Source organism: Carassius carassius, chromosome 40 (genome assembly GCF_963082965.1).
Source record: "Carassius carassius chromosome 40, fCarCar2.1, whole genome shotgun sequence".
Taxonomy (NCBI): domain Eukaryota; kingdom Metazoa; phylum Chordata; class Actinopteri; order Cypriniformes; family Cyprinidae; genus Carassius; species Carassius carassius.
This window is the reverse complement of record NC_081794.1, coordinates 12,163,180-12,188,032: the sequence shown is the minus strand read 5'-3', so window position 1 is coordinate 12,188,032 and position 24,853 is coordinate 12,163,180. Positions and strand designations below refer to the sequence as shown.

Below are 24,853 nucleotides of genomic sequence, written 5' to 3'. Positions count from 1 at the left end.
ATAAGGTAATATATTATTCTAATATGATTATTTATTTTATTGGCATATATAAGAGCTATCTGTATTAACTATAAAACACTGACAAGGTAATGTTTAACTTATATTTATTTATTTTATTTATTAAATGTTATATGGAGCGGCATTTTCTCTAATGTCTAAATTCTTAATCAAAATACATTTCTGATATGACTTAATATATAATTGGCATAAAACAATATAAATCACATTTTCAAGGATTAAAGATTAAATAGAAAAAAATAAAAATTATTGTACAGCCATCAGTTAGGTGGCAATATGCACTAAGCATGTAAACAACTAATGAACAAAAGAAGAAAAAATAAACTTTTTCTAAGCGCCCGTTTCTATGGTGACTCGTCGATCCGTCGTCGCTCTGTTGAGAATGTCTTGAGTCTTTACCAGGAACATACTCTGAGTTGAATGAACTTACTCCCAGACGCGTTTTTGGAACCACATACCTCGAGTAAGCAAGGTTTGGGGTTAATCAACCGAGAGTTCAGGTTTTAGTTCAACGTAAATTAACCCTGCTTTCTGGAATACACCCCAGTTGGTCAAACCAGGTCTGCTACCTCATGACCAGCTTGGCCCAAATTTGATCAACTAGAAGCAGGGTAAACCAATGCATATATCTGATGTACTATTGACAAACAGTTAATTTAGTTAACTTTCACTCTTTATATTTTAGTTGGCTACTCAACAGTCGCAATAAACTATGTGGTTGAACCACAACAGAAGAAACAGGTATGATATAAAGTAGTTAGACTAGCCTGTACACTTTACGAGTTCATTTGATGATGCTCTTCTTTTCTTGTATTATAGGAAATTCCTATAGGAAAAACTATTTAATGTATGTGAAATTGAAATTCTGAATTAGCTTAATTTTATTCTATTTAGTATTATTTATTTTCTGATGAAAACCAACTGCTGTGATGATAAAGTTTCTGTATATATTTTTTTGTCTGTGTCAGGCAGCCTGCATGAAATTATCTGCATTGCAGTTGCTGAAAAACAGCCCTTCCATTTTAAAAAGGCTCCAGTTAATGGGGTGAGTAATGGTATTTTATATTCATACCTAAAAGCATACAAGGTGAATTTAAGCGGCACTGCTGCATTTATAGAACTTGGTAATAAAATAAGTAAAATTACAAAGTTTTGAATATAAGTTCCTAAAGGAATATTCCGCATCAAAATTAAAATTAATGTCCTTGCAAAATGTTGAGTCGCATGCACCAATTTAATGATACTTTCATGGTGTTTTACATTCTTTCCTAATCTTGACAGAACAAGTATTCCACTTTTTACTATATATTTAAAATGTCACTTTTTAATACAGGTTTGAAACAACATGATGGTTGATAAATGATGGTAATTTAGGGATGAATTATCCCTTTAAATTATGTATAATCACTGTTATATTGTTGGTCACTTCAGGCTATTGACAGGGAGGTTTTCTTTGAGACCTGTTATGCAGCAGCCATTAGAGACACCACTATGAGGAGATACACCATTGCCAATGCCATCAGCCTTATGGAAGTCTGTAAAGGAAAAGTGTGTTGTCCCTTTTTACAAATAAACACCTTTAAAATGTGTTAAGCTAGTTCTGAAATAAAAAAAATTTTTCTCACAGAATATCATAGTGTCCAGTGGAGCAGAAAGGGTAAAAAAGTATTTTGTAAATTGATATATAATTTTAGTGTTACTGTGTAGTCAGTATGACATTGTTGTCTTTTGTTCTTTTCCTTAGACTCTTGAATTGAGGGGTCCATATGACATTGACAATTTGTATCCTTTTGTGTACAACCCGAATTCCGGAAAAGTTGGGACGTTTTTTAAATTGTAATAAAATGAAAACTAAAGGAATTTCAAATCACATGAGCCAATATTTTATTCACAATAGAACATAGATAACATAGCAAATGTTTAAACTGAGAAATTTTACACTTTTATCCACTTAATTAGCTCATTTAAAATTTAATGCCTGCTACAGGTCTCAAAAAAGTTGGCACGGGGGCAACAAATGGCTAAAAAAGCAAGCAGTTTTAAAAAGATTCAGCTGGGAGAACATCTAGTGATTAATTAAGTTAATTGATATCAGGTCTGTAACATGATTAGCTATAAAAGCTTTGTCTTAGAGAAGCAGAGTCTCTCAGAAGTAAAGATGGGCTCTCCAATCTGTGAAAGACTGCGTAAAAAAATTGTGGAAAACTTTAAAAACAATGTTCCTCAACGTCAAATTGCAAAGGCTTTGCAAATCTCATCATCTACAGTGCATAACATCAGCAAAAGATTCAGAGAAACTGGATAAATCTCTGTGCGTAAGGGACAAGGCCGGAGACCTTTATTGGATGCCCATGGTCTTCGGGCTCTCAGACGACACTGCATCACTCATCGGCATGATTGTGTCAATGACATTACTAAATGGGCCCAGGAATACTTTCAGAAACCACTGTCGGTAAACACAATCCGCCGTGCCATCAGCAGATGCCAACTAAAGCTCTATCATGCAAAAAGGAAGCCATATGTGAACATGGTCCAGAAGCGCCGTCGTGTCCTGTGGGCCAAGGCTCATTTAAAATGGACTATTTCAAAGTGGAATAGTGTTTTATGGTCAGACGAGTCCAAATTTGACATTCTTGTTGGAAATCACGGACGCCGTGTCCTCCGGGCTAAAGAGGAGGGAGACCTTCCAGCATGTTATCAGCGTTCAGTTCAAAAGCCAGCATCTCTGATGGTATGGGGGTGCATAAGTGCATACGGTATGGGCAGCTTGCATGTTTTGGAAGGCTCTGTGAATGCTGAAAGGTATATAAAGGTTTTAGAGCAACATATGCTTCCCTCCAAACAACGTCTATTTCAAGGAAGGCCTTGTTTATTTCAGCAGGACAATGCAAAACCACATACTGCAGCTATAACAACAGCATGGCTTCGTCGTAGAAGAGTCCGGGTGCTAACCTGGCCTGCCTGCAGTCCAGATCTTTCACCTATAGAGAACATTTGGCGCATCATTAAACGAAAAATACGTCAAAGACGACCACAAACTCTTCAGCAGCTGGAATATCTATATAAGGCAAGAATGGGACCAAATTCCAACAGCAAAACTCCAGCAACTCATAGCCTCAATGCCCAGACGTCTTCAAACTGTTTTGAAAAGAAAAGGAGATGCTACACCATGGTAAACATGCCCCGTCCCAACTATTTTGAGACCTGTAGCAGAAATTGAAATGAGCTCATTTTGTGCATAAAATTGTAAACTTTCTCAGTTTAAACATTTGCTATGTTATTTATGTTCTATTGTGAATAAAATATTGGCTCATGTGATTTGAAAGTCTTTTAGTTTTCATTTTATTAAAATTTAAAAAACGTCCCAACTTTTCCGGAATTCGGGTTGTATGAATAAATCATATTAATATGTCATGTTACTTCTAAAAGGCACTGTATCTATGTTGATATGTTCCTTCATTGAGATTTCAGAGGGTTTGTGTTCAGCCTGTCTGAGGGTGATGCCAAAGCTGCTATTTCTACTAATTGTCGAGCTGTCTTGCTTCATGGAGGTAAAAAACTGGAAAGAGCTCAACTATTTCCCATTTCTCCAGTACAGGCTTAATTCTATGCCACGTGGTCTTGTTGGTTGTAAGATTGCTAATTGACTTGCTGAGTATGCATTTATACTGATGGGCATTTCAGTCCGTCTCTTTGATATGAGTTGTAAAGTGTTATGCGAATGTTCATTGTTCATTTTCATGATTCTTTATAACAGAGACGAGAGCCACTGCATCTGGTGTTGTTTACACCATGAAGAAAACAAAAACTCCCCAGAAACAAGAAGAATCTCCAGTATCTAAAAAGGCCAAAACTGAATTATCATAGTATTTCAGAATTCATGTGTATTAATTTTTTTTTTTAAATTGAAGATTAGTATTCTTTGAATCCTTTTTTCTCAAAATATTGCAATACACTTTAAATTGAAATATATTTAAAAAATTACCTTTTAATTGAGCTTTAAAAGAATTGCTAATTTCACATTAAGTGCATTCTGTCATAAAATCTGATTTTTAATATCAAAAGTCCATCAATCATGCTCAAATCTTATCTTAGCAGTAGATCTATTTCACGCAATGCATTTCCATGTGAAGAGGAAGCTCTATGTACTCACATAAGCATATGAGTAGCATTATTCAATTTGGGATGTAATATTCAAGTTTCTCATTCCTTTCTGCCTTCTCCATGGTTTAATAAAAGTTAAAGTACTGTGCTAAAATTTCCAAAACTCTTGTCAAACGTTCGCATAACTTTTCCTTTTGTAAAACCCAATAATCATCTGCAGTGCTCAATAATATACTTTTCTTAGATATCAGATTGTAATATGCAGGCAATTTAAAAATGCAGGTTTTTGAATGCATTATGCCCAAAGCACACCTATGGTGGTCAAGTATTGCATCTACTTTTTTTCATCCTTAAAGTTGTCAAATATGTTTTTAGCTCCATTCTGCCACTCACAAACACTGTCCATTGGTGCCTTTCCATCCTGGTGAAGACAAAGCAATGATAACCAATCAATATTGATCCTAAGCCTTTACAAAAACATCTTGGCTGCTAAAAATAATTTTAGAGGGCTGTTTCCACACTAGCAAAAGTGATAAGCATTACATAAGTACCAGAAGATTGAACTGTGCACAGCTTAAATAAGCATCTTAGTGATATTTAGTGAGAATTGATTTCCTACATGTTACCATTTATTAGTATCTGATAGCGTCCCAATTAATAATCAACAAGATAAAAGTATATAGGATAAGCATTACATTTAAGAATACTTACACGATTCTTGAGTTTTAAGTCACCTCCGTGCAACAGAAGAAGCTGGATAAGCTTGAAGCGATTCAGTCTGACCGCATCATGTAGTGGTGTGTCACCCTCCTGATGCAGAATGACATTTAAAGTTACCATTAAAGTATTAATTAACTTTATTTACTGACTGTTGCCAAATTTCTTACTATGTCTTTTGCATTGACATCTGCGCCACAGAGTATGAGATGTTCAGCACACTCATGATGTCCTGTCCTGACTGCTACATGAAGGGGGGTGCTGCGAAGCTGAGGACGTCAAGTGTAACCGATAGAGACAGTATGTCAGACCACACCAGCTGTATTATTAAAATAGAATTGCTGTTAAATAACTGCTTTTACCTTGTCGCTGGAATCCAGTTTTGCCCCATGATTAAGTAGTGCTTCCAGCACAGGCAAACTGCCACCACGACAAGCCCAGTGAACTTCAGTTGCTTGAAGCTAATTAAGTACATCCAAAATAATAAGATGATCCATTCATATGCAAATTAGATTAATAGAATAGATGTACAGAATCAATCACGGAACTGCTCATTTTTAAAACTTATTTAAATATACATTCAAAGTAAAAATAACACCTAAAATATCACCTCTTCCATAAATACTAATAAGTTTAGTGTAATCTTTTATCATCCATTTTGTTAAAATATAAAAACAAAGCAAAACTGAGGTGCAACCAACATGTGATAGTAAGATCAAAAGGGTCAAAAATATATATTTATGAATTAATTCATAATATTTGTTGAAATATTTTTAAATGTATTTTTAAACAGTATGAAATTATAATGTTAATTAAAGATGTATATATTCACGTGTACTCAAGGATTAAGAAAATTTGTACTACTTTTTGCTTGATGGTTACACCAGTTGCAGTTTTAGTCATTAAATTGTAACTTTTCTTGAAAATTGTATAAAATTGTATATTACTGTATTAGAAATTTGCACATGAATTTGAAGCTTAGGTTTAACATATTTTCTAATTCTTGATCTTGTACACTCTCTCAAGTATTAATGTGTGTTTGTATTCATAGAAATAAGTAGTTCATAGTCAACTAAATGCACAATTATACTTAAGTATTAAGTAAATTATTCAATACCTTGTCTTTATTTTCAATTGAAGCACCGGTCTCCAGCAGTGTTTGCACAATCTCCACATTTCCTTGTAAGCAAGCTCTGTGCAAAGCTGTTCGGTTGAACTAGTAAAAAAAAAAAATATTAAAAATAGTCACAGGGTGCGACAATTTTACCTGCTCTCATAATAGAAGTAATGCATGTGATGAAACCTAGGAAAGAAAATAGCCTAATAAACCAAGACAACTCCCTTAATATCTTAATAGAGACAGTAAAAGCTGATTATGATGTTATACGTCTTCATATCACTTCATAAACAATTCCTGTATATTTGTGTGTGATGTGGAGTGGTGTTCTGTGTGTTGGGCTTCGTAGTCAGCTGTAAGTCATCCTTGGATAGACGGGGCTCTTTGCCAGCACATCAACTTGCCCAGGGTTTAATTTATATATATATATCATTTAGATTAAAGTGCTGTCAGGGGCCTTTTATTCAATGTGTTGGGTAAACACTTACATTATCACAGGCGTTTGGGTCTGCACCTCTGGCGAGGTAACTTTTGATCATTGGCAATTTGTTATCCAGTGCTGCCTTTAGAAATTCATCCTCATCAACAAAATCATTCTGTGAGACAATGAGATGATTACTTGAGTAGCTGAAATCTCAATAATATTTGCTTTGAAGTATGCTTACCACTATCTCTTGTTTAGGCTGTGTTTTGTAGACCGGTGTACTTGTTTTTATCTTCTGACTTTCTTTAATCTCCTGGAGGTCATTATTACTGTTGTCAGTCTGCAAAATCATTCAAATATGGCAAATAAAATGCACTTCTAATAACATATGCTACATGAGGTATACAAAGGAATGCTTAAGAAACCTATATCTTACATTAAAACCATTTAAAATGACTTCACTGTCACACTGAAGATTACAGGCTTTCAGATGATGTTCAACAGAGCTTTTGCATTCTTCAGAAGGATGCTGTGCCAGAGTGTCATCCTGCTCTTTGTTTCCACTTGTGATTTCTGTATCCTAAAATAACAAATTTAGAGCACTTATATTTTGTAGACCAAAGAAATAACCACTCGAAGGGATAGTTCACCTAAAAATCATATTCATCTTCATGCCATTCCAAACCTTTATGACTGACTTTCTTTTATGGTACACAAAAGAACAAATTCATTGAATGATCATAAAAAAGTTATTTTCAAATATATTCTTGAGTTTCGTAGAAAGGCGTATGCAGGTTTGAAATGACATGAGATTTTTGGGCGAATTATCCCTTAAACAGCAAAAGTTTTGTATAAATAGCCAAAAGAGGTTATCTATGTATATACAGTCTATCTCTATTCACATTTATTTAGCAATTGAAGTAGTTTGAAGAGGATCTTGTTTTAAATGTTTCAAATAATATAAGTATTATAAGTTATTATAAATATTATAAGTAAGGCCTGCTATTATCAGTTTTTAAAGTTAAGGAGCCCAGAACCTAAAAATCCAAGATGCACAAAATAAACTGAAATCTTGAAACAAAAGAATTAAATGAAACTATTTAAAATGCATAATGGAAATCACTAAATCACTAAAACTGCTTTTTAAAATAGACATTTAGAAATAGACATATAAGCCCTTACCAGCTCATCGTCCTGTAGGATTCCCATGACTTTCCTTGAAAATTTCTTCTGACAAAATTAAAGCATCCAAGCCAAGCATCACTTATATATGCGGTGGCGACAGTTGGAGGAGATCATGCTACTGTTGTTCAAATGACTCCTCCCACCTGAGAAGTTTCCACGTCACTGTGATGTCAGATGCATTTCGAAGGGGGCTGAGGGTGAAAAAAACATTTTCAGAAGTCAGATGCTTTGGGAACATTTTAAGGAATGGAAATTAAACCTGGGACAGCTTGATGCACCGCCATAGAGCCTCGTCTATCCAAGGATGACTTACAGCAGTCCACGAAGCCCAAGACACAGAACACCACTCCACATCACACACAAAGATACAGGAATTGGTTATGAAGTGAAATGAAGACTTATAACATCATAATCAGCTTTGACTGTCTCATATATTAAAGTAGTTGTCTTGGTTTATGAGGCTATTTTCCTCTTAGGTTTCATCACTTGCATTACTTCTGTTACAAGAGCAGGTAACATTTTCGCACCCTGTGACTATTTTTAATTGAGCAGCCCATGAATCACTTACAGTAATGAGTCACATGTGTGGTTTTCTTGCATGGCAGCAGCTATTTTACTGGTTTCCCACGTCCATGGCCTATAAAACTATGAAATAAGGCAGTAAAGATGTGAAGAATTTATCTATTAAAATTAATATTGGTAGCATTGTATCATGTCTAATTGAGCGTCATTTTCAAGGTTTTCTTATTTTAACAAGCGGAATGTTACAATGCTGTTAGACAGAGAGATATTTCCTTCTATAAAAACTAATATTTGTTTGCACCAAAGATGAAAAAATATTGCCAGTGGTATAACATGCAAAATAAGGGTGTATTTGTTAATGCATTATTTGGAACTTCATGAAATCAAGACACTGGAAGAAGTTAGAAGTGTTGCATATGGATTACAAAAATAAACATTCTCTCATTAACATTTCTAATAAAAAAAAGAAAAAAACTGGAGAGATATATACAATTATAATGTTTGTGAGATGGCTTTCAATCTGGGGGCATCAGTAGGGTTCTTAAGAAAAATTGAAAAAATAAAATAAAATTATAATGAGCATTATAATTGCTGCCGATTATATTGCTGCCAAAGGCTGTAAAACTGCTCTGAAATTTTGGATTTTGCACTCAATACAAAATGTAACTGATGTTTAGTCAAAAAAAGAGGGTTGATAATTAAGTAATCTTGTAAGTACATTTATAAGAATACATAATGGAGACATTAATCAAAATCATTTCATTAATGAATCAAATACAATTTTCCTAAGCAAAAGTTGATTAATTTTGAACCACCTGAATTATTAGTATGGTCTGGGATCCAAGCATCTACAGACTTTCAATTCTGTCATTTATGATTCATGGAAACTGCATTTTAAACAGTTTAATCATAATATGTGCATTGCAGATATGGGAATTATTCCAGTGAGATAATAATGAGACTTTCTGTATTGCAATATCTTGTAACTGGTATTTAGACCATAGGTCAGTAGGAAATCTGATATGTGAAGCTTCCATGTTGTGTTTTATCTGTCCTCTTAGTTAGAGTGTTACAAAAATGCTTGTTAAAGATGATCTGTAACTAAACACATTGCCTGAATATTTATCAACCATTTCTGAAGCTTGTAACAGCCTCTACCTGCTCTTTTTAAACCTCAGGTCTGGCAGTCACATTATTGTTTTTTTTTAGTAAAGACATCTTGAACTTATCTATGGCTTAAAAAATGTAATCAGTATTTTTGTTTGTAAAATATCTAAACATGAAATATGAAAATATGTTTTAAAACAAAACCTTATGTTAAACAGTGTTGAGTGTGCCTCTAATCTGAAGGTATGTATCACATGTTCATGCTTTGAGTTTCAGTCAGGTGGTACTGTGACTGATTTATCTACTATTTGGCACGTGTGTTGAACTTGTCACCATCTGGTACAACATACCGCGAGCAATATTAATATGCAATATGAAATACTAACCTTGTGCTGACACATTTTTATGCACTAGGGCACATCAAAGATGTGCGAGGCAAGTTTTCAAACCTTTCATCACACTGAGTGATAATATATGAAAATATTACTCAGTGTTGATGCATGAAAGCTTAGCAGTCATATTACAGAAAAACAATAATTAAGCATTGAAATAACTGGCAGTGCAATTCATCTGCAAGCATTCAGTGACCTTAATATTTACTATGATCACTTAACAGAGTGATAATATTTTTATGGCTAAGGCTACTTTTTATAACATTTCATCCTAAATACATAAATACAGATAAATATTATTTCACTCTTTTTGTATAATTTTCAGTATTTTCATTTTGCTTGGTTTTTGAATATGTAAACAAGTATGAAATTCATTTTCACACAATAATAAATAAAACTGCGACCCTGGACCACAAATCCAATCATAAGAGTAAATTTGCAATATTGAGATTTCTACACTGTCTAAAAGCTGAATAAATAAGCTTTCCATTGAAATATTGATTGTTAAGATATGACAATATTTAGCAATACATATTAATAATAAAATATAAGTTTTGTTATATTTACAGTAGGAAATTTACTTTAATATCCTAAGGACTTTTGAAATAAAAGAATAAAATCTATAATTTTTTACTCATATTCATATTTATACATATTGTTGGCTATTGCTACAAATATACCCATGCTACTTACGGTGGTCCAGAGTCACAATTGTGTTTTTGGCCTGGCCCACCATAGAGGCCTTGACCTTCTCGACTGTTTCCAGCAATTAAAATCATACCACAACGGTATTCATATTTTAAATATGAATATATTCATATTTAGCTGTGTCCCACATTTTTCAGGCAACCATTTTACAACATTTATTTATTTGTTTCCTGTCATTCATTCATTCATTCATTTATTCTTTTGAACCATATTTATGAAAAGTGCCCTGTAGTTCTTTAATAATAATATGTACAAGAAATGTTGCATTTACGGTGTACATTTTAGGACATCCTCAGACCTCAGTCATGAAATGAAAAGGCGTCATGCCTCAGACTAAAAGGCTTCAGTCATCGGACAAAACGGCATCGCGCCTCTGACTGAAAAGCTTCAGGTCTCAGGAAAAACGACGTCAGGTGTCAGGTCTCAATTAACGTTAGGCATCAGACGAAACGGACTCGGACAAAAAGTCATCAGACGAAACGGACTCGGACAAAAAGTCATCAGACGAAACGGACTCGGACAAAAAGTCATCAGACGAAACGGACTCAGGTGGAGTATCGCGTTGCCCCGCCCCATGTGACGTCACACGCACGCCGTTCACAGGAAGTGGTATAATGGTTGATTGATGGCAAAAGGAGGTAAGCAGCGTCTGATATTTTATATTTTAACAGTTTTATTCAAATGTTACACTAATTAAGTTATATAGGGAAGTGAACATGCTTTTCGAGAGTCTTGTGTGTACGTTTAAAAAGTTAGTTAGCCATATTGCAACTAGCGAGCTTTTATTTTGGCCAAGTAGTAAAATTACCCTCACGAAAAATAACCATGGTTTTACTATCAAAAACCAAAAAAAAAAAAAAAAAAACCACATGGTCGATATAGTTAAATCATGGTATCCACAGATTAACCATGGTGTTTGTAGTAAAACTGTGGTTCTGTCTTATAATTAAATATATATTTGTTTGTTTCAGTCAATCAAGTTATCGCTGACATTTTCTGGGTAAGCGTGGCTATGCTGAGCAGGACGATTACCTGGATTCAGTACCCATTTAGATGTCCAGGCAACAAATAAGATCCTCCATGCCAGAGAATTACCGTTTGTTCAATCCAAATCTGCATGTAATCCTGGACTGTACAGAAATCTGCTGTGAAAGCCCTACATCACTGAAACTCCACTCTGAAGTTATAAGTGCACTACCACATTCAAATGTCTGGTTGGGGTAGCTCTGTGTGGTGCAGTGGAGATGTTGGTTATGGCAGACAAGGGGTTCACTATTGAAGATATGCTCTCCAGTGTTGGTGCTAGACGGATCATTCCACCTTTCAAATGTGCCAAGCAGTTCAGCAAACAGGACTGTGAAAAAACACAGGCCACTGCACACCTCAGACTTCTGGTGGAAAGGGTGATTAGAAGGGTCAAGGAAATACACATCTGGGATTCTGTTGTGCCACTCACCTTGTCAGGAAGAATTAATCAGATCTGGCATACTTGCTGTTTTATGGTTTATTATCAGGGAGCAATGTTTCTTGAGCAGTGAATGTATATTATTATATTAGATTTTTAAGAATGACTGTGGTTATTACAATAGTAGTGTTACAGTGTTAACATTTGATAGTAGTTTTTTTTTTTTCGGTTAGTTGCAGTGCATACCTTTAATACCTACCATCATTAAATGTTTTTACTTGTTTTTTTTATTGTAATGTAACATTTTATATTTTGTATAATGAAATGATTTAAATAAAATGTCCCTGAAAATAATTTGACAGACACAATGAAATAGTTGACAATGAAAAGTATTTTTATAATAACTCATGAAAAAATCTTCTTTGTTATATCATACAATGTATCAAATGTAAATATACACAACTAGTAAAAGAATATGCATATCATATACATTACAGAAGATTTAATACAAAAAGTATTCACCTTGGTATGTACATATTTCTTATTAATAGCAAGTATAATATATTTATTGTTATAATTTGTGATGTATCTAATATGTTACAAAAGGTCTACTACAAAATATGCTGCATACTACTCAACTACATAAAGTATATATTTACTATGAATGTAAAAATAAATCTTAGGTTCATACTATAATATGAACAGAATCTGTCCATTCATACCACTGAAAGATACACATCCAGGTAAACATTATAATAGTACTTTCAATGATGCTATGAAGGCATCATCTCGCCAGATCATCTGTATTATGAAATCTGATTTTGTGTCAGGCACCAGTGTAGACCAGTCACTGCAGTCTGACCTTGTACCTGCCAGTAGTACTTATGGGTCTCTTTAAGTTTGGCTAGTCCTCTTTGAATTTTCATAAATGGAACCTGAGCAATTTTTTCAGCAGAGGTGCTTTTTACCTCCACTAGTCCAAACTGGAATGTTTCAGATGGATCAAGCACTCGTCCATCTGGAATATTTTAAAATTACAGCCAAACTCAAAACCAAGCACAGGTAGTGGGGGAAAATTAACAGCAGGAACACCTGCAGCTATAGGGGGACATTGGTATGAAAGTGGACTGCCAAGAGGTACAACTCTACTTTTGACATGCCCTCAAGTATGTGTGGCAGCAAAGGCTTGGGATTAAGCTGACTTAGTTTTGCACCAGAAGCCAAGACATCAGCATCTGGAAGGGGACCTAAAGAAATGAACACAAATTATGAGTCGTGAAGACATTAAGCTATAGCTGTGCGCACACACACAAACAAACAGAGTTGTGAATTACCTGTGTAAGCCTTTTATGAGGTAGACTTGATTCCATTCTTCCCAACTGATTCTGGTTTCAGGACACAAAGTTCACTCACTGCCTCTGGATGAACTCCCTTAATATAAAACGAATACAGTAATAGTTAAAGATCGTTTACTGATCTTGGGTGGTTTTCATTTATATATTTGTTACTTAATCTGCACTCTTGTTCATTATTAGTCTATGATGTTTAAATATTTACATATACTTTCTTTCAGTTAATAGTGTTCTTACCAATGCAGAAAAGAAAAATACATGCCTGTGCTCTTGGACGATGCCATCTCTGTGGCTCACTTGATTTTATTCATCTTCTTAGATGCGTTTCACTGCAAGATAAAAGCATTAGATGCTGTAAACATTTTTTTTTTTCATTTGTATAAGGATATTGTATAACATCAGTGAAGAAGTACATTATCGATTAAACTTAACGGTAACACTTCCTATGAAGCCTGTATTTAAAACAAATTATAAGAGTATTCTTATGGCATTATAATGAATGCATAATGTATTAGAAAAAAAACAACTTTGTAATATGTCATATCATCTCATGAGTAATCATAACAACAGTTTTAATGTTATAATGTTTACTTATTTGTAGTTATAGCATTTAATATTATGATTTATAATACACAATGAATATAATGCATCCACTTAACTTACAATAGAATGTTTCCCTTAGATATAATATAAGTCTCATATCTTGGCATTGTTGTTTTGTTACTTTACTCAAAGCAGGCAAATACCACTATAAATAACTACAACAATAATAATGAAAATAAAAATATTATTTTTCCTTAAAAAGCCATCATATCAAATATCTGATCAGATGAATGTGTAATATGGCACTTTTGATTTTAACTCTATTTATTGTAATATCAATAAGATAGTAAGATGCTGTATATATTTTAAATAAATAATGTCAAGATTTAAGACTTATAAACCATTATAAATCATGTGGATTTAGCATGGTGTTTATTGTGTGTTATACATAATCATACTCATAAAAGTTACATCCAAAAATAAGTAAGTTTTATACATATAATTGTTATGATTATTTATGAGATGAAACAAAGTTTTTTTGCTTGCAAATAGCCAATGGCGCACCCGCCCTCACCTGATTGGCTGACAGCCATCAATATAGGTGACGGCGGGCGCCAAAAACCTCAGAATCTTTTTTCTTCAATTATCCCCTCTCGCGTTCCGGTGATTTTTACTATTAAAATGTCACTTTGCCGCATGTGTGGTGGGCCCATTGCTTTCCCGGACGCACACAAGCAGTGTGTGCTGTGCCTGGGTCGGACTCACGCAGAGGCGGCATTCGAAGGATAGGGATGTCTTGCCTGTGAGGAGCTTCCCATCAAGATCCTCCATGCAAGGCTAGCCATTACCCGTAATGGTGGCCCTGTATCTCCTGCCTCTCCCCCGTCCGCCGCCGTCGAGCCGCGAACCGGGAGACTGCAGAGAGCTCTGTCGACGGATGGTCCGAGGCCCCATCTGAAGACGGCCCTGCCAAGGAGCTGCCGTCTAAGAGATGGATGGACGGTTCCTTCCTCGGCGCGGGCCGTCAGGCTGAAGGTCCACGAGGAACTCACCCGGTCATGGCGCTCCCCTTACTCAGCCCGAGCCCATGCACAGGTGACCCAGCTGCTGACGATGGTGGAAAGGGTGGAGAAATTAGGATACGCGCGACCGCCTCCCGTCAAGGATGCTATTGCGGCCCACCTGGCATCTTCTCCCGGTTGGAAAACCACCTCTTTGCCTTCTAGGCCATGTCGAGCTACTGCTCACATCGCCGAGAAGGTGTACATATCGGCTGGACATGCAGCATCTGCCCTCCACACGATGGCAATCCTACAGGACTTCCAAACTCGGCTCCTGGACGAGGGAAGCCCGGACCCAGAGTCGCTCAGGAAGCTGCGCACGGCGGCGGATCTCGCTCTCGCGGCGTCGAAGAAGGTCGCGCAGGGAATCGGCCACAATATGAGCAGCCTTGTGGTCCTGCATCGCCATCCGTGGCTAACGCTGTCCGGCATGTGCGATGCCAAAAAGATGCAGTTCCTGGATGCGCCGGTGAGCCCCACCGCTCTTTTCGGTGTCGCGGTGGAATCTCTGTCGGAGAAATACGCCGAGACCGTCAAGCAGTCTAAAATGATGCCTCATCTCCTGCCGAAACGGTCTCAAGCCCCCCCTGCAGCGAGGTCCAGGTCTTCTTCAGTGCAGCGCCCGGCGGGATATACCAGGCGCGCGTTGCCGAGCGTGGTAGAGCGTCATGAGCCAGAGCCACCGTTCCGCCAGAGGCAGCCCAGGAAGCCCCGTTTTGGTACTAAATCGGCCTCTAGCAGCCAAGGGCGCCCGGCAGGCAAGAAGATCCTGATGCTCGTGCCAGGGCGAAGAGAGCGCGGGACGTGTTCATCGGACCCGCGGTGAAGAGGGCGTGTTTCAATAAACATGCATTACATGCCTCAGCAAAAGAGCTTTCTTCCTCCCTCTACTATTACCCGCTATATAAGCGAAGCCTCTCCCCTGAGAGACGTTTCGCAAAGCGGAAGGTCGGGGAAACCCGAGGAGGTGACTATGTATGTTCCCGTGCAAGAAGCCGCGGACGAGTCACCTGCCATTCAAATAGCGGTCAATGCTTCCCCGGTGGCTGGCGCACAGCCCCCGCCGCAGCATGCATTAATACCCCCTGTATTGAGTCATCTGAGTGCTTGGGCAACGCTCCCGGCGGCATCTTATTGGGTGATCAACACGATAAAACGCGGCTATACGCTCCAGTTCACTCGCAGACCACCCTGCTTCGGCGGTGTGATTATGACAGAAGTATCAGAACAGAGCGCCCTGCTGCTACGGGCAGAAATCTCCTCTCTCCTGGCCAAACAAGCAGTAGAGATAGTGCCAGAGGAACGGAGAAATTCCGGGTTTTACAGCCGTTATTTTCTAGTTTCGAAAAAGGACAGAGGTGTGCGCCCCATCTTTGACCTGAGATTACTGAACAAAGCGCTCGTGAAACGCACGTTCAAGATGATAACTGTGAAGCAGATCCTTGCGCACATTCAGACCGACGATTACTTCATTGCAGTGGATCTAAAGGATGCATACTTCCACATCCAGATAGCCCCACATCACAGGCGCTTCCTGCGTTTTGCATTCGAGGGTGTGGCGTACCAGTTCAAAGTGTTGCAGTTTGGGCTCGCTTTGGCTCCCCGTGTATTTACAATGTGCATGAATACAGCGCTCGCTCCCCTGAAGCTCAGTGGAATGCGCATACTGAACTATCTCGACGACTGGTTAGTCATCGCACGGTCGAGAATTGCTCTCGAGGAACACAAACACAGACTCCTCGCCCATCTGACAGGTTTGGGGCTGTCTGTGAACATTCAGAAGGGCACACTGCAGCCGCGCCAATATATCACATTCCTGGGTATGATACTGGACTCGCGCACTATGATCACGAAGCTGTCAGAGCCGAGAATCCAGTCAATTCACAATACACTAGCTCTCTTCGTTCAAGGCAGAGCTATCCCCTTAAGAACATTTCAGAGGTTGCTCGGTCTGATGGCGGCTGCAGCCTCCATCTGCAGACTGGGCTTGTTGCACATGAGACAGCTTCAACACTGGTCTTGGTTCGGCACGACCATATTCGAGCAGGGTGCTGCTATGGGCAGAGTGGTCAGACGTGTTGTGGTCACTACGGATGCATCACTATCAGGCTGGGGAGCCCTGTGCGATGGCCGACCAGCATTCGGTACGTGGACAGGGGACCAGACGCGCTGGCATATAAACTGCTTGGAGATGGAAGCGGTTCATCTAGCGCTGCAGAGTTTCCTTCCGTTTGTGAAACACTGTCATGTTCTCATCAGAACGGACAACACGGCAGTGGTGGCGTACATCAATCGCCAGGGAGGTTTGCGTTCGCGATTCCGGCTCGGTGTTCATCTTCAGTTCTCTCTTCACAGCAGTTCAGTCAGTGTACTGTTTGAGTGCATGCATTACTAAGGGATATTGGTTTGTTTGAACTCAGAGGGAATGTCAGCCACATTAACAAAGTTAACAGCTTAAGTCATTAATGGATTACTGCGTATTAGAGATGCAAACCGTTTAAAACAATTCAGTTCGATTTGGTGAACTGAATGATTCGTTTGCGAACCGGATATCCAGACTGCTTTGTTTTGAACTCTCTCACACAGCAGACACGGAAGAGAAGACAATGCTGAATAAAGTCGTCGTTTTTGCTATTTTTGGACCAAAATGTATTTTCGATGCTTCAAAAAATTCTAACTGACCCTCTGATGTCACATGGACTACTTTGATGATGTTTTTCTTACCTTTCTGGACATGGACAGTATACCGTACACACAGCTTCAATGGAGGGACTGAGAGCTCTCGGACTAAATCAAAAATATCTTAAACTGTGTTCCAAAGATAAACGGAGGTCTTACGGGTTTGAAACAACATGAGGGTAAGTTATTAATTACATAATTTTTCTATCTGGGTGAACTAACCCTTTAAGGTTATGTGAGTAACCGGAGAAGTTATTTTTCGTAAGGGTAATTTTACTACTTAGCCAAAATAAAAGCTAGTTGCTAGCTAGTTGCAAGCTAACTAACTTTTTAAACGTGCACACAAGACTCTCGAAAAGCATGTTCTCTTCCCTATATGACTTAGTGTAACATTTGAATAAAACTGTAAAAATATAAAATATCAGATGCTGCTTACCTCCTTTTGCCATCAATCAACCATTATATACCACTTCCTGTGAACGGTGTGCATGTGATGTTACATGGGGCGGGGCAACGCGATACTCCACCTGAGTCCGTTTCGTCTGATGACTTTTTGTCTGAGTTAGTTTCGTCTGATGACTTTTTGTCCGAGTCCGTTTCATCTGATGACTTTTTGTCTGAGTCCGTTTCGTCTGATGACCTTTTTGTCCTAGTCCGTTTCGTCTGATGCCTAACGTTAATTGTATGAGACCTGACACCTTACGTCGTTTTTCCTGTGACCTGAAGCTTTTCAGTCAGAGACGCGATGCCGTTTTGTCCGATGACTGAAGCCTTTTAGTCTGAGGCATGACGCCTTTTCATTTGATGACTGAGGTCTGAGGATGTCCTAAAATGTACACCGTATGCATTGTATTATGGAAGCATATGGGTAGCAATATTCAATTTGGGATGTAATATGCAAAATGACAATGCAATATGTAAAATGACAATGCATTTCTGTATTTACATTTACATTTTCCAATACATTTGTGCAACGTTTGGTGCAAAATGAAAATGAAAATGAAATTACATAATTTTCATTTGCCATTTCATACACCAGTTTTAATATGTAAAATGAATACTAATTTTAATGCTTTATAATTTGCAAAATTAAAATGAAAATGTATTACAGAAATGATTAGATATGTCTAACATGTTCAAGCAAAAACTGTGGCAAAATCATCATTTAAATGCTATTTTTCTTAAATGCATTAACACTCACAGTCAAGACACTTACGATTGCATTTTCATTCATTGTCCAGCAATGAATGTAGCAAAATTCAATGTGCACATTGAAAATGCATTCAGAGCCGATCACGTCTCCGCCCCCTCGCGCCACGTCAATCACTGCGTGAACAAGGCGGGGCTTGCAGAAGGTCAGGAGACTCAAATCTCAAGAAGAGGATTCAAGTGAGAGAACATGGACAAGACAGTTGGTCCATGTACGTTTTGATCATTTCGATTTATTGGCTTCAATATTTCATTCGCACTTGTGGGCAGAGCTGAAACGCTGCTTTCATCTGATTGGTCGAATCGCTCCACCTTCAGCTCGGTCTTTTCATTCTTTCAGGCAGAATAAGAGTCAGTGCGAATGAAGCACTGTAATGTCTGAAACTACACTCACTGTTAATTAGCATAATATTTGAATCAGATGTAGCTGGGCACATAATTCGTGCACAAATGTATTGGAAAATGTAAATGTAAATACAGAAATGCATTGGCATTTTACATATTGCATTGTCATTTTGCATATTACATCCCAAATTGAATAATGCTACTCATACGCTTCCATATTGTATAATGTGTCTCAAATTTTTCATGTAAACCAGCTTTTTTATTTTTTATGTAACACATATGTATATATTCATGCTATCCAATGGATGTAATTGTGTTTTCACAGTGTGATTAGTGTGACTGATTTGAGGTGCTGAGTGAGCAGACAGCAGTGGGACTGGAATCTGTGGAATGCCTCCTAATGAGCTGAGCCACTGAGAACCCAATACATCTGAACCTTCTCCACAGATTGCCAACAAGTAGTTATTTAGGTAGAAGAGTAGAACATATGCTCATTTTTCTTTAATCTACCTGAAAATGTTCATCATTTCTATCTGTTCAGATCCTGAGCTTTGATTATAGTTAATATTTAACATTCATTTGCATGAAATTGATAATTCATCACAACAGCTATTTTATTAAGTACTGTACATTGCTCATCATAGTTGTAAATAGTAATTATCAGTGTATTTTACATGTAATTGTAAAACTGTGTTAATTTATTTGAAGGAATTCATTCTCACATTTGTATCTCCATTATGGGCACAGTGTATTTGTTTTATGCATTCATATAGATTAAGCTGCTTCTTGTCTAATTCTTGTGAATTCATTTCTGTTGTCCATTAGAAGGGGGACAAAACTGGCAAGTCATTAAGTTCAAGCACTGACTGTAGTTTTTATAAACTATTTATGTATCTATGCAACATGTTGTTACAAATGTAACATCTGAGAATATGATGAGCACAATGAACATAAATTTATATGGTAAGATGGGTGTAGAAGCCCCCTTAAGAACAATGCAGATTTACTTTTAAATTTAAATATTAAAAGAGGGACAGGTTTACACCCCCGTCACATTGTGTGGCCTTCTTGAGCATCAGTATACATGTTTTCACTATTTGTAATAGTTATGCATGGGTTCCTCAGTTGTCCTCAGTGTCAAAATATGGATTTTGGAAAGGGTTCAAATATGCAGAAGATGCTGGAAAACCAAATGTTTAGGAGATTAAGGAATTTCCTGAAGAACAGCAGGCAGTTGAACTGCTCAGGACAAACAAAGGACTCATGAACAACTATCACAAAATATAAAACCAGTCGTGGACCATCCAGGAAATGACACATAGTATTAAGATTCAAGGGTATGTAAACATTTTAATGGAGTCATTTTTATAAATTCACTTATTATTTTGTCTTGTGGAGTATACTGTATGTAAACATCTGTTATGTGAAATAGCTTATTCAGGACAGTACTAAATAAAAAATAACATGCAATTTTCATGATCCCTCTTATTTTCTTTTAATTATTAACATTTTGCACATTCTGTAAGGGTTATGTAAATTTATAAACACAACTATATATATTCACACACACACACACACACACACACACACACACGTTTGTTTTTGTGAAAATTGGGGAGGCATAATGGTTTTTATACTGTACCAACTGTATATTCTGTGGCCCTACACCTAACCCTAACCCCCACAGGAAACTTTGTGCATTTTAACTTTCTCAAAAAAACTTCTGTATGATTTATAAGCGTTTTGAAAAATGGGGACATGGGTTATGTCTTCATAAGTCACCCTTTCCTTGTAATACCTGTGTCATACCCATGTCATTATACAAAGTTGTGTCCTGATATGTCACAAAAACAACAGCACACACACACACACACACACACATTGGAGAACAATTTTAAACAAAAACCCTTTATTTTATTGAAAACACATTGATCATAATTAGAGAACACCAATAGCATGAAGAAAGATTACAAATAAAATTTCTGAAAGTTACAGCAGTCAAAAATTTGTAGGAAGTGTACAGGCGCTTGCTTTGAATAACTTCAGCACATCTGTGACCACAGGACATCACTAGTCTCTCACACTGTGCTGGTGTGATCTTGGTCCACTCTTCTTCCAGTCTCTTCCACAGTTCGGTGACTTTAGTGGGTTTGTCAGTCATAACTTTGTCACCAAGGATTTTCATTTGGCTTTAGATTAGGACTTTTGGCTGGCCATTTTAATATTTCAATGTTTTTAGCTTCAGGGGACTGCTTTACCCATTTTGCAGTGTGAAGGGGGGGGGGGAAGCAGTGTCCTGCATGAAAATTGCAGGCTGATTAGGCGATGAACACAGGGATGGAATTGCAGGAAGTTCTCATAAACATTTGCATTCAGACTGCCATGAAGCTGTATAAGAGGCCCAACTCCTGCTGCAGAAAACATCTCCCAAATCACGACATGTCCTCCTTCACCTTTCACTGAATTATTTATTCAATTCAATTCAATTCAATTTAATTCAAGTTTATTTGTATAGCGCTTTTTACAATACAAATCGTTACAAAGCAACTTCACAGAAAATTACATTTTTACAATATTTAGTAGTAGCTTATAAGTGGTGACTGTCAGTTTCTGCGCGTATGGCAGGATTTTTCAGAAAAATGAATACAAGACGTAGTCAGCCAGACGGTGAAAATCATTAACAGCAATTATTATATGATGCAGTCACACTTGTAGCAATATTTTTAGTTCTGTTTGTTGATTCAGGGTTAGCATCATCTGGGGTCCTCTGAGGGTCATGCTCATCTCTTCTCAGGTGTTCTGGATCCAGACTTGAGCTTGTGTATATCCTAGTTACCGCGGGATGTAAATCCCGTGGCAAAACATAGAAACAAATAGAGACATCATTAGCATAGCTGCTGTTCCAACAAAGTAAAATGTATTAGTTTAACTCAAGCTAAAGAATAAGAACATGCATTTGATCAGATACAACTGCAGTCACAATTTAAAAGATACATTATTTGAATGCTTGGCGAAAGAGATGCGTTTTTAATCTAGATTTAAACAGAGAGAGTGTGTCTGAACCCTGAACATTACACAGTCTAGGTTCAGTCTTTCTTTAGTTTGACAACAAACATGTTTGCCATCGGACTCAAATAAATTAAACTTGCTTTCATCACTGAAGTGAACTTTGGACCAGTTCTCCTCTGTCCACACTACTCCTCAGCAAAAGTTAGTCTAGCCTTTTGATTCTTTATGCTGATGAGAGGTTTGATCACATCAGAGTGGGCTTTCAGTCCAAAATCTCTTAAACGTTGAGACACTGCATGCCAAGACTAAACTTACCTTGTTCAATGCTGAACTGAGAGCAATTCCAGCTGCAGTGTTGAACCGATTGGCCATTGAGATTATTATCTGCATTATCATTTCCTCTCGTGCATTTGTCTTTCGTGGACAACCTGCTATTTGGAGGTACTTGAATGAGTTTTTGAATGAGTGACATTGTAAAGATGCAATATTCTAGAAATCACAGATTTGGAATGACCAACTTCTCTCGCTATGGCTGCTGTTGGAGGGTTTCTGTCACTTTAGAATGGATCACCATCTTGCAAAATAGGTGAAAACTGGAAAGTTAGACTGCCTGTTAAATAGGGTTTGTAAGATAATAAAGGAAATGACCACTGGGTGCCAGATTATCACCAAAAACTGGAGGTATCTGAAAGTACTCTCTAATTTTGATAAGTGATTTTTTTTTCAAATCTCTCTAAATTTTTTTGTCCTGTGCTTCGGAATATACTTAACTCATAAAATATATTTAAAAATGGCACTTTATACTCCTGTGATGAGAGCTTCAAATAGTAATAAGCAGTGACCTCGAAATTTAGGAAAATTGTAGGTTGTTCTCTAAATTTGATCTTCACTGTATATATTTGTATACTATTCTATGTGACATTTTATTTTGATAAAATATTAAATATTAACCCCATGTATTATAATTAGTATTACATTTTATAATAATGTTTCTAGTCACAACATGCCACTTGGGTCATTCTGTGCCAATTGAGCTAATCTTACCGCAAGGGTCTAATTTTATATTTTTGTTTCAAAATAAAAACTTTTTTTTTCACAAATTTTTACTTCACATGTCTAAAAACACTGATGTGCCAGACACCAAAATGTTTGGTATTGAACATAATAAAATGTTATAAGCCACCATTTTCCAGAGACACTAAATTAGATGGTTTGACCAAATCTCACAAATGTTGATATTCAGATGAAATGACAAAATTAAAAATAGCATAGCGATTCATCAAAAATGCTGACATGGGATTTTGTGCAAACTATGATTAAGAGAAAGTAAAACTATGAAAGAAAAGAGAAAACTATGATTTTTTTTTTTTTTTTTTTTTTTTTAGAATTTCTTTTATATTAAAATTTAACTAGCATTAATATTGTTTATTTAAAAACTTTAAAATAAATGTAAAACATCAATCTCATTATTCTAAACATATTCTTATTTTTCTTGGGTTTTCTACATAACATAGCCTATAACATAGGCTACTGATTGGTCATTTGAGGGAAGATGTTTGTGCATAAGTTTTTTTTATTATTTATATAGAGTATAACATTATCATTATAACATTATTTTAGAGTATAACATTATCATTCATGCCGCTCCTTGTCTGAAATAAACTGCAAGTCACATGTTAACGGCAGGTACCTTTCTTGAATAAATTCATAATAACGAACAGGGCTGACTGCCACATTTGTATCTTCATTGGTAAACTGGTTCTTAAAGGCCATGTTGCAGGTTAACCACCACTTTCGATTAATGGGTACATAAATCACTCAAGATATGTATATCATTTTTAAAATGTCTCAAAAATAGTCTTAAAGACCTATTTTTTTAGTTTTTGGTATTAACGGTTTTTTTATGCAACTCGGCGATGACGTCACGTTGGGGAGAAGTCGAGGAAAGGTAGCCTCAGTCTAGTATGATGCCGCGTTCCAGGCAACCCGTAACCCGTGTTTTTCCAACCTTAAACCCGTGAAAGTGCACAGGAACGGCAATCAAACTCGTGACTTCCCACCCGTGAACTCGTGTCTCGTACGAGATCGATGTACTCCGAGTTCCGAGGTCACACAGCACGCGAAAAAACAATGACAGCCCCTACGAATAATACTGCCTACGGATGCAGTGTTTATGCAAGTGGCACACATTGAAAAAACGATTTTAGGTCAATGTACTGTTGCAATAAAAAAAAAATAATCTAGTTACAATTCCTTGCACTCAGAAAGTTTGGCATTACTTGCCTGGAATGGTACAAAGTCGTTAGTAGTGGTATGAAATAGTGATTACGAGCTCAAAAACCTGCCTGGAACGCAGCATCAGAACTGTAGCGACTGACTGGGATGAGGAAGAGGTGGCAAGAGCCAACATGTATGATGACCTGCAGCTGTATAATTTCGAACCTGCCAGACGTGAGAGGGCAAATGAGGAATTGCCAAGAACTGATGTCCGTCAAAGCTTATTAAATGCATGGTCCGAAGAGAATGAGTAGAGAGTTGGTGAAGTGCCCTGGTGAGTTGCTATCGTTTAGCATCGCAGCAATGAGCACTGGAGCAAGTCTACGAGCAGCAGTGCACAATAACGACACACACACACACACATATATATATATTATTATTATTTTTTATTTATTTTTTTTACTGTCATTGAGTAGCACCGAGTGAAAAATCAACGTTTTCTTTATATCTAGTGGCAGTGATCATGACGTTAGTTCAGATAAGTACCGGTAACCTTTGTATAGTGTCGTAGAACTGGTAAACGTTGTCTTTGTCATCTAGAAATAGAAGGCAACATGCTAGCTATATGGACGTTTCTAAGCGTTTATCTCTTCCTTCGGTGAAAATGTTGTTGCAAACGTAGCCGCGTGTGTGTCGCTGTGTTTGGCAGGTGCTTGTGTGGGTGCTGTCCCATGGAAAC

At 37.2% G+C, this 24,853-nt stretch overlaps 2 protein-coding genes and 1 long non-coding RNA gene across 4 annotated transcripts; 1 reads left to right on the top strand and 2 right to left on the bottom strand.

Annotated features, from left to right (window-relative positions):
- The first annotated feature begins 812 nt into the window (after positions 1-812).
- On the top strand, positions 813-3,885 carry LOC132121869 (ribonuclease P protein subunit p30-like). Its single transcript, XM_059531609.1, has 7 exons — positions 813-828; positions 987-1,063; positions 1,450-1,566; positions 1,646-1,675; positions 1,763-1,800; positions 3,490-3,569; positions 3,776-3,885. Exons 1-7 carry the CDS (start codon positions 813-815, stop codon positions 3,883-3,885), a joined length of 468 nt encoding a protein of 155 aa, XP_059387592.1.
- Positions 3,886-4,402: 517 nt separating this feature from the next.
- Positions 4,403-7,640, bottom strand: ankrd1b (ankyrin repeat domain 1b (cardiac muscle)). The gene is made up of 9 exons (XM_059531995.1): positions 7,563-7,640; positions 6,817-6,960; positions 6,622-6,720; positions 6,445-6,552; positions 5,957-6,055; positions 5,202-5,300; positions 5,010-5,108; positions 4,834-4,932; positions 4,403-4,543 (listed from the first exon to the last, which is right to left on the bottom strand). The coding sequence occupies exons 1-9, from the start codon at positions 7,587-7,589 to the stop codon at positions 4,457-4,459; spliced, it is 861 nt and encodes a 286-aa protein (XP_059387978.1). The 5' UTR covers positions 7,590-7,640; the 3' UTR covers positions 4,403-4,456.
- Positions 7,641-12,717: 5,077 nt separating this feature from the next.
- LOC132122621 (uncharacterized) lies at positions 12,718-17,856 on the bottom strand. 2 transcript variants are annotated; one of them, XR_009426413.1, is made up of 4 exons: positions 17,771-17,856; positions 13,310-13,403; positions 13,034-13,126; positions 12,718-12,946 (listed from the first exon to the last, which is right to left on the bottom strand). It is a non-coding gene; the product is annotated as an uncharacterized LOC132122621 (long non-coding RNA). The 2 variants fall into 2 exon arrangements; XR_009426412.1 differs by lacking the exon at positions 17,771-17,856 and having other exon boundaries at positions 12,719-12,946; positions 13,310-13,522.
- Positions 17,857-24,853: the final 6,997 nt, after the last annotated feature.

What these genes read in the sequence shown, in the direction of transcription:
- LOC132121869 (XM_059531609.1), top strand. An exon ending in CCATATGACATTGACAATTT is followed by an intron (nt 1,801 to 3,489) that starts GTATCCTTTTGT and finishes TTGAGATTTCAG; the next exon opens with AGGGTTTGTGTTCAGCCTGT. An exon ending in AGCTGTCTTGCTTCATGGAG is followed by an intron (nt 3,570 to 3,775) that starts GTAAAAAACTGG and finishes TCTTTATAACAG; the next exon opens with AGACGAGAGCCACTGCATCT.
- ankrd1b (XM_059531995.1), bottom strand. Translation starts at nt 7,589, where the DNA reads ATGGGAATCCTACAGGACGATGAGCTG. An exon ending in TCCTACAGGACGATGAGCTG is followed by an intron (nt 6,961 to 7,562) that starts GTAAGGGCTTAT and finishes TTGTTATTTTAG; the next exon opens with GATACAGAAATCACAAGTGG. An exon ending in ACCCAAACGCCTGTGATAAT is followed by an intron (nt 6,056 to 6,444) that starts GTAAGTGTTTAC and finishes TTTTTTTACTAG; the next exon opens with TTCAACCGAACAGCTTTGCA.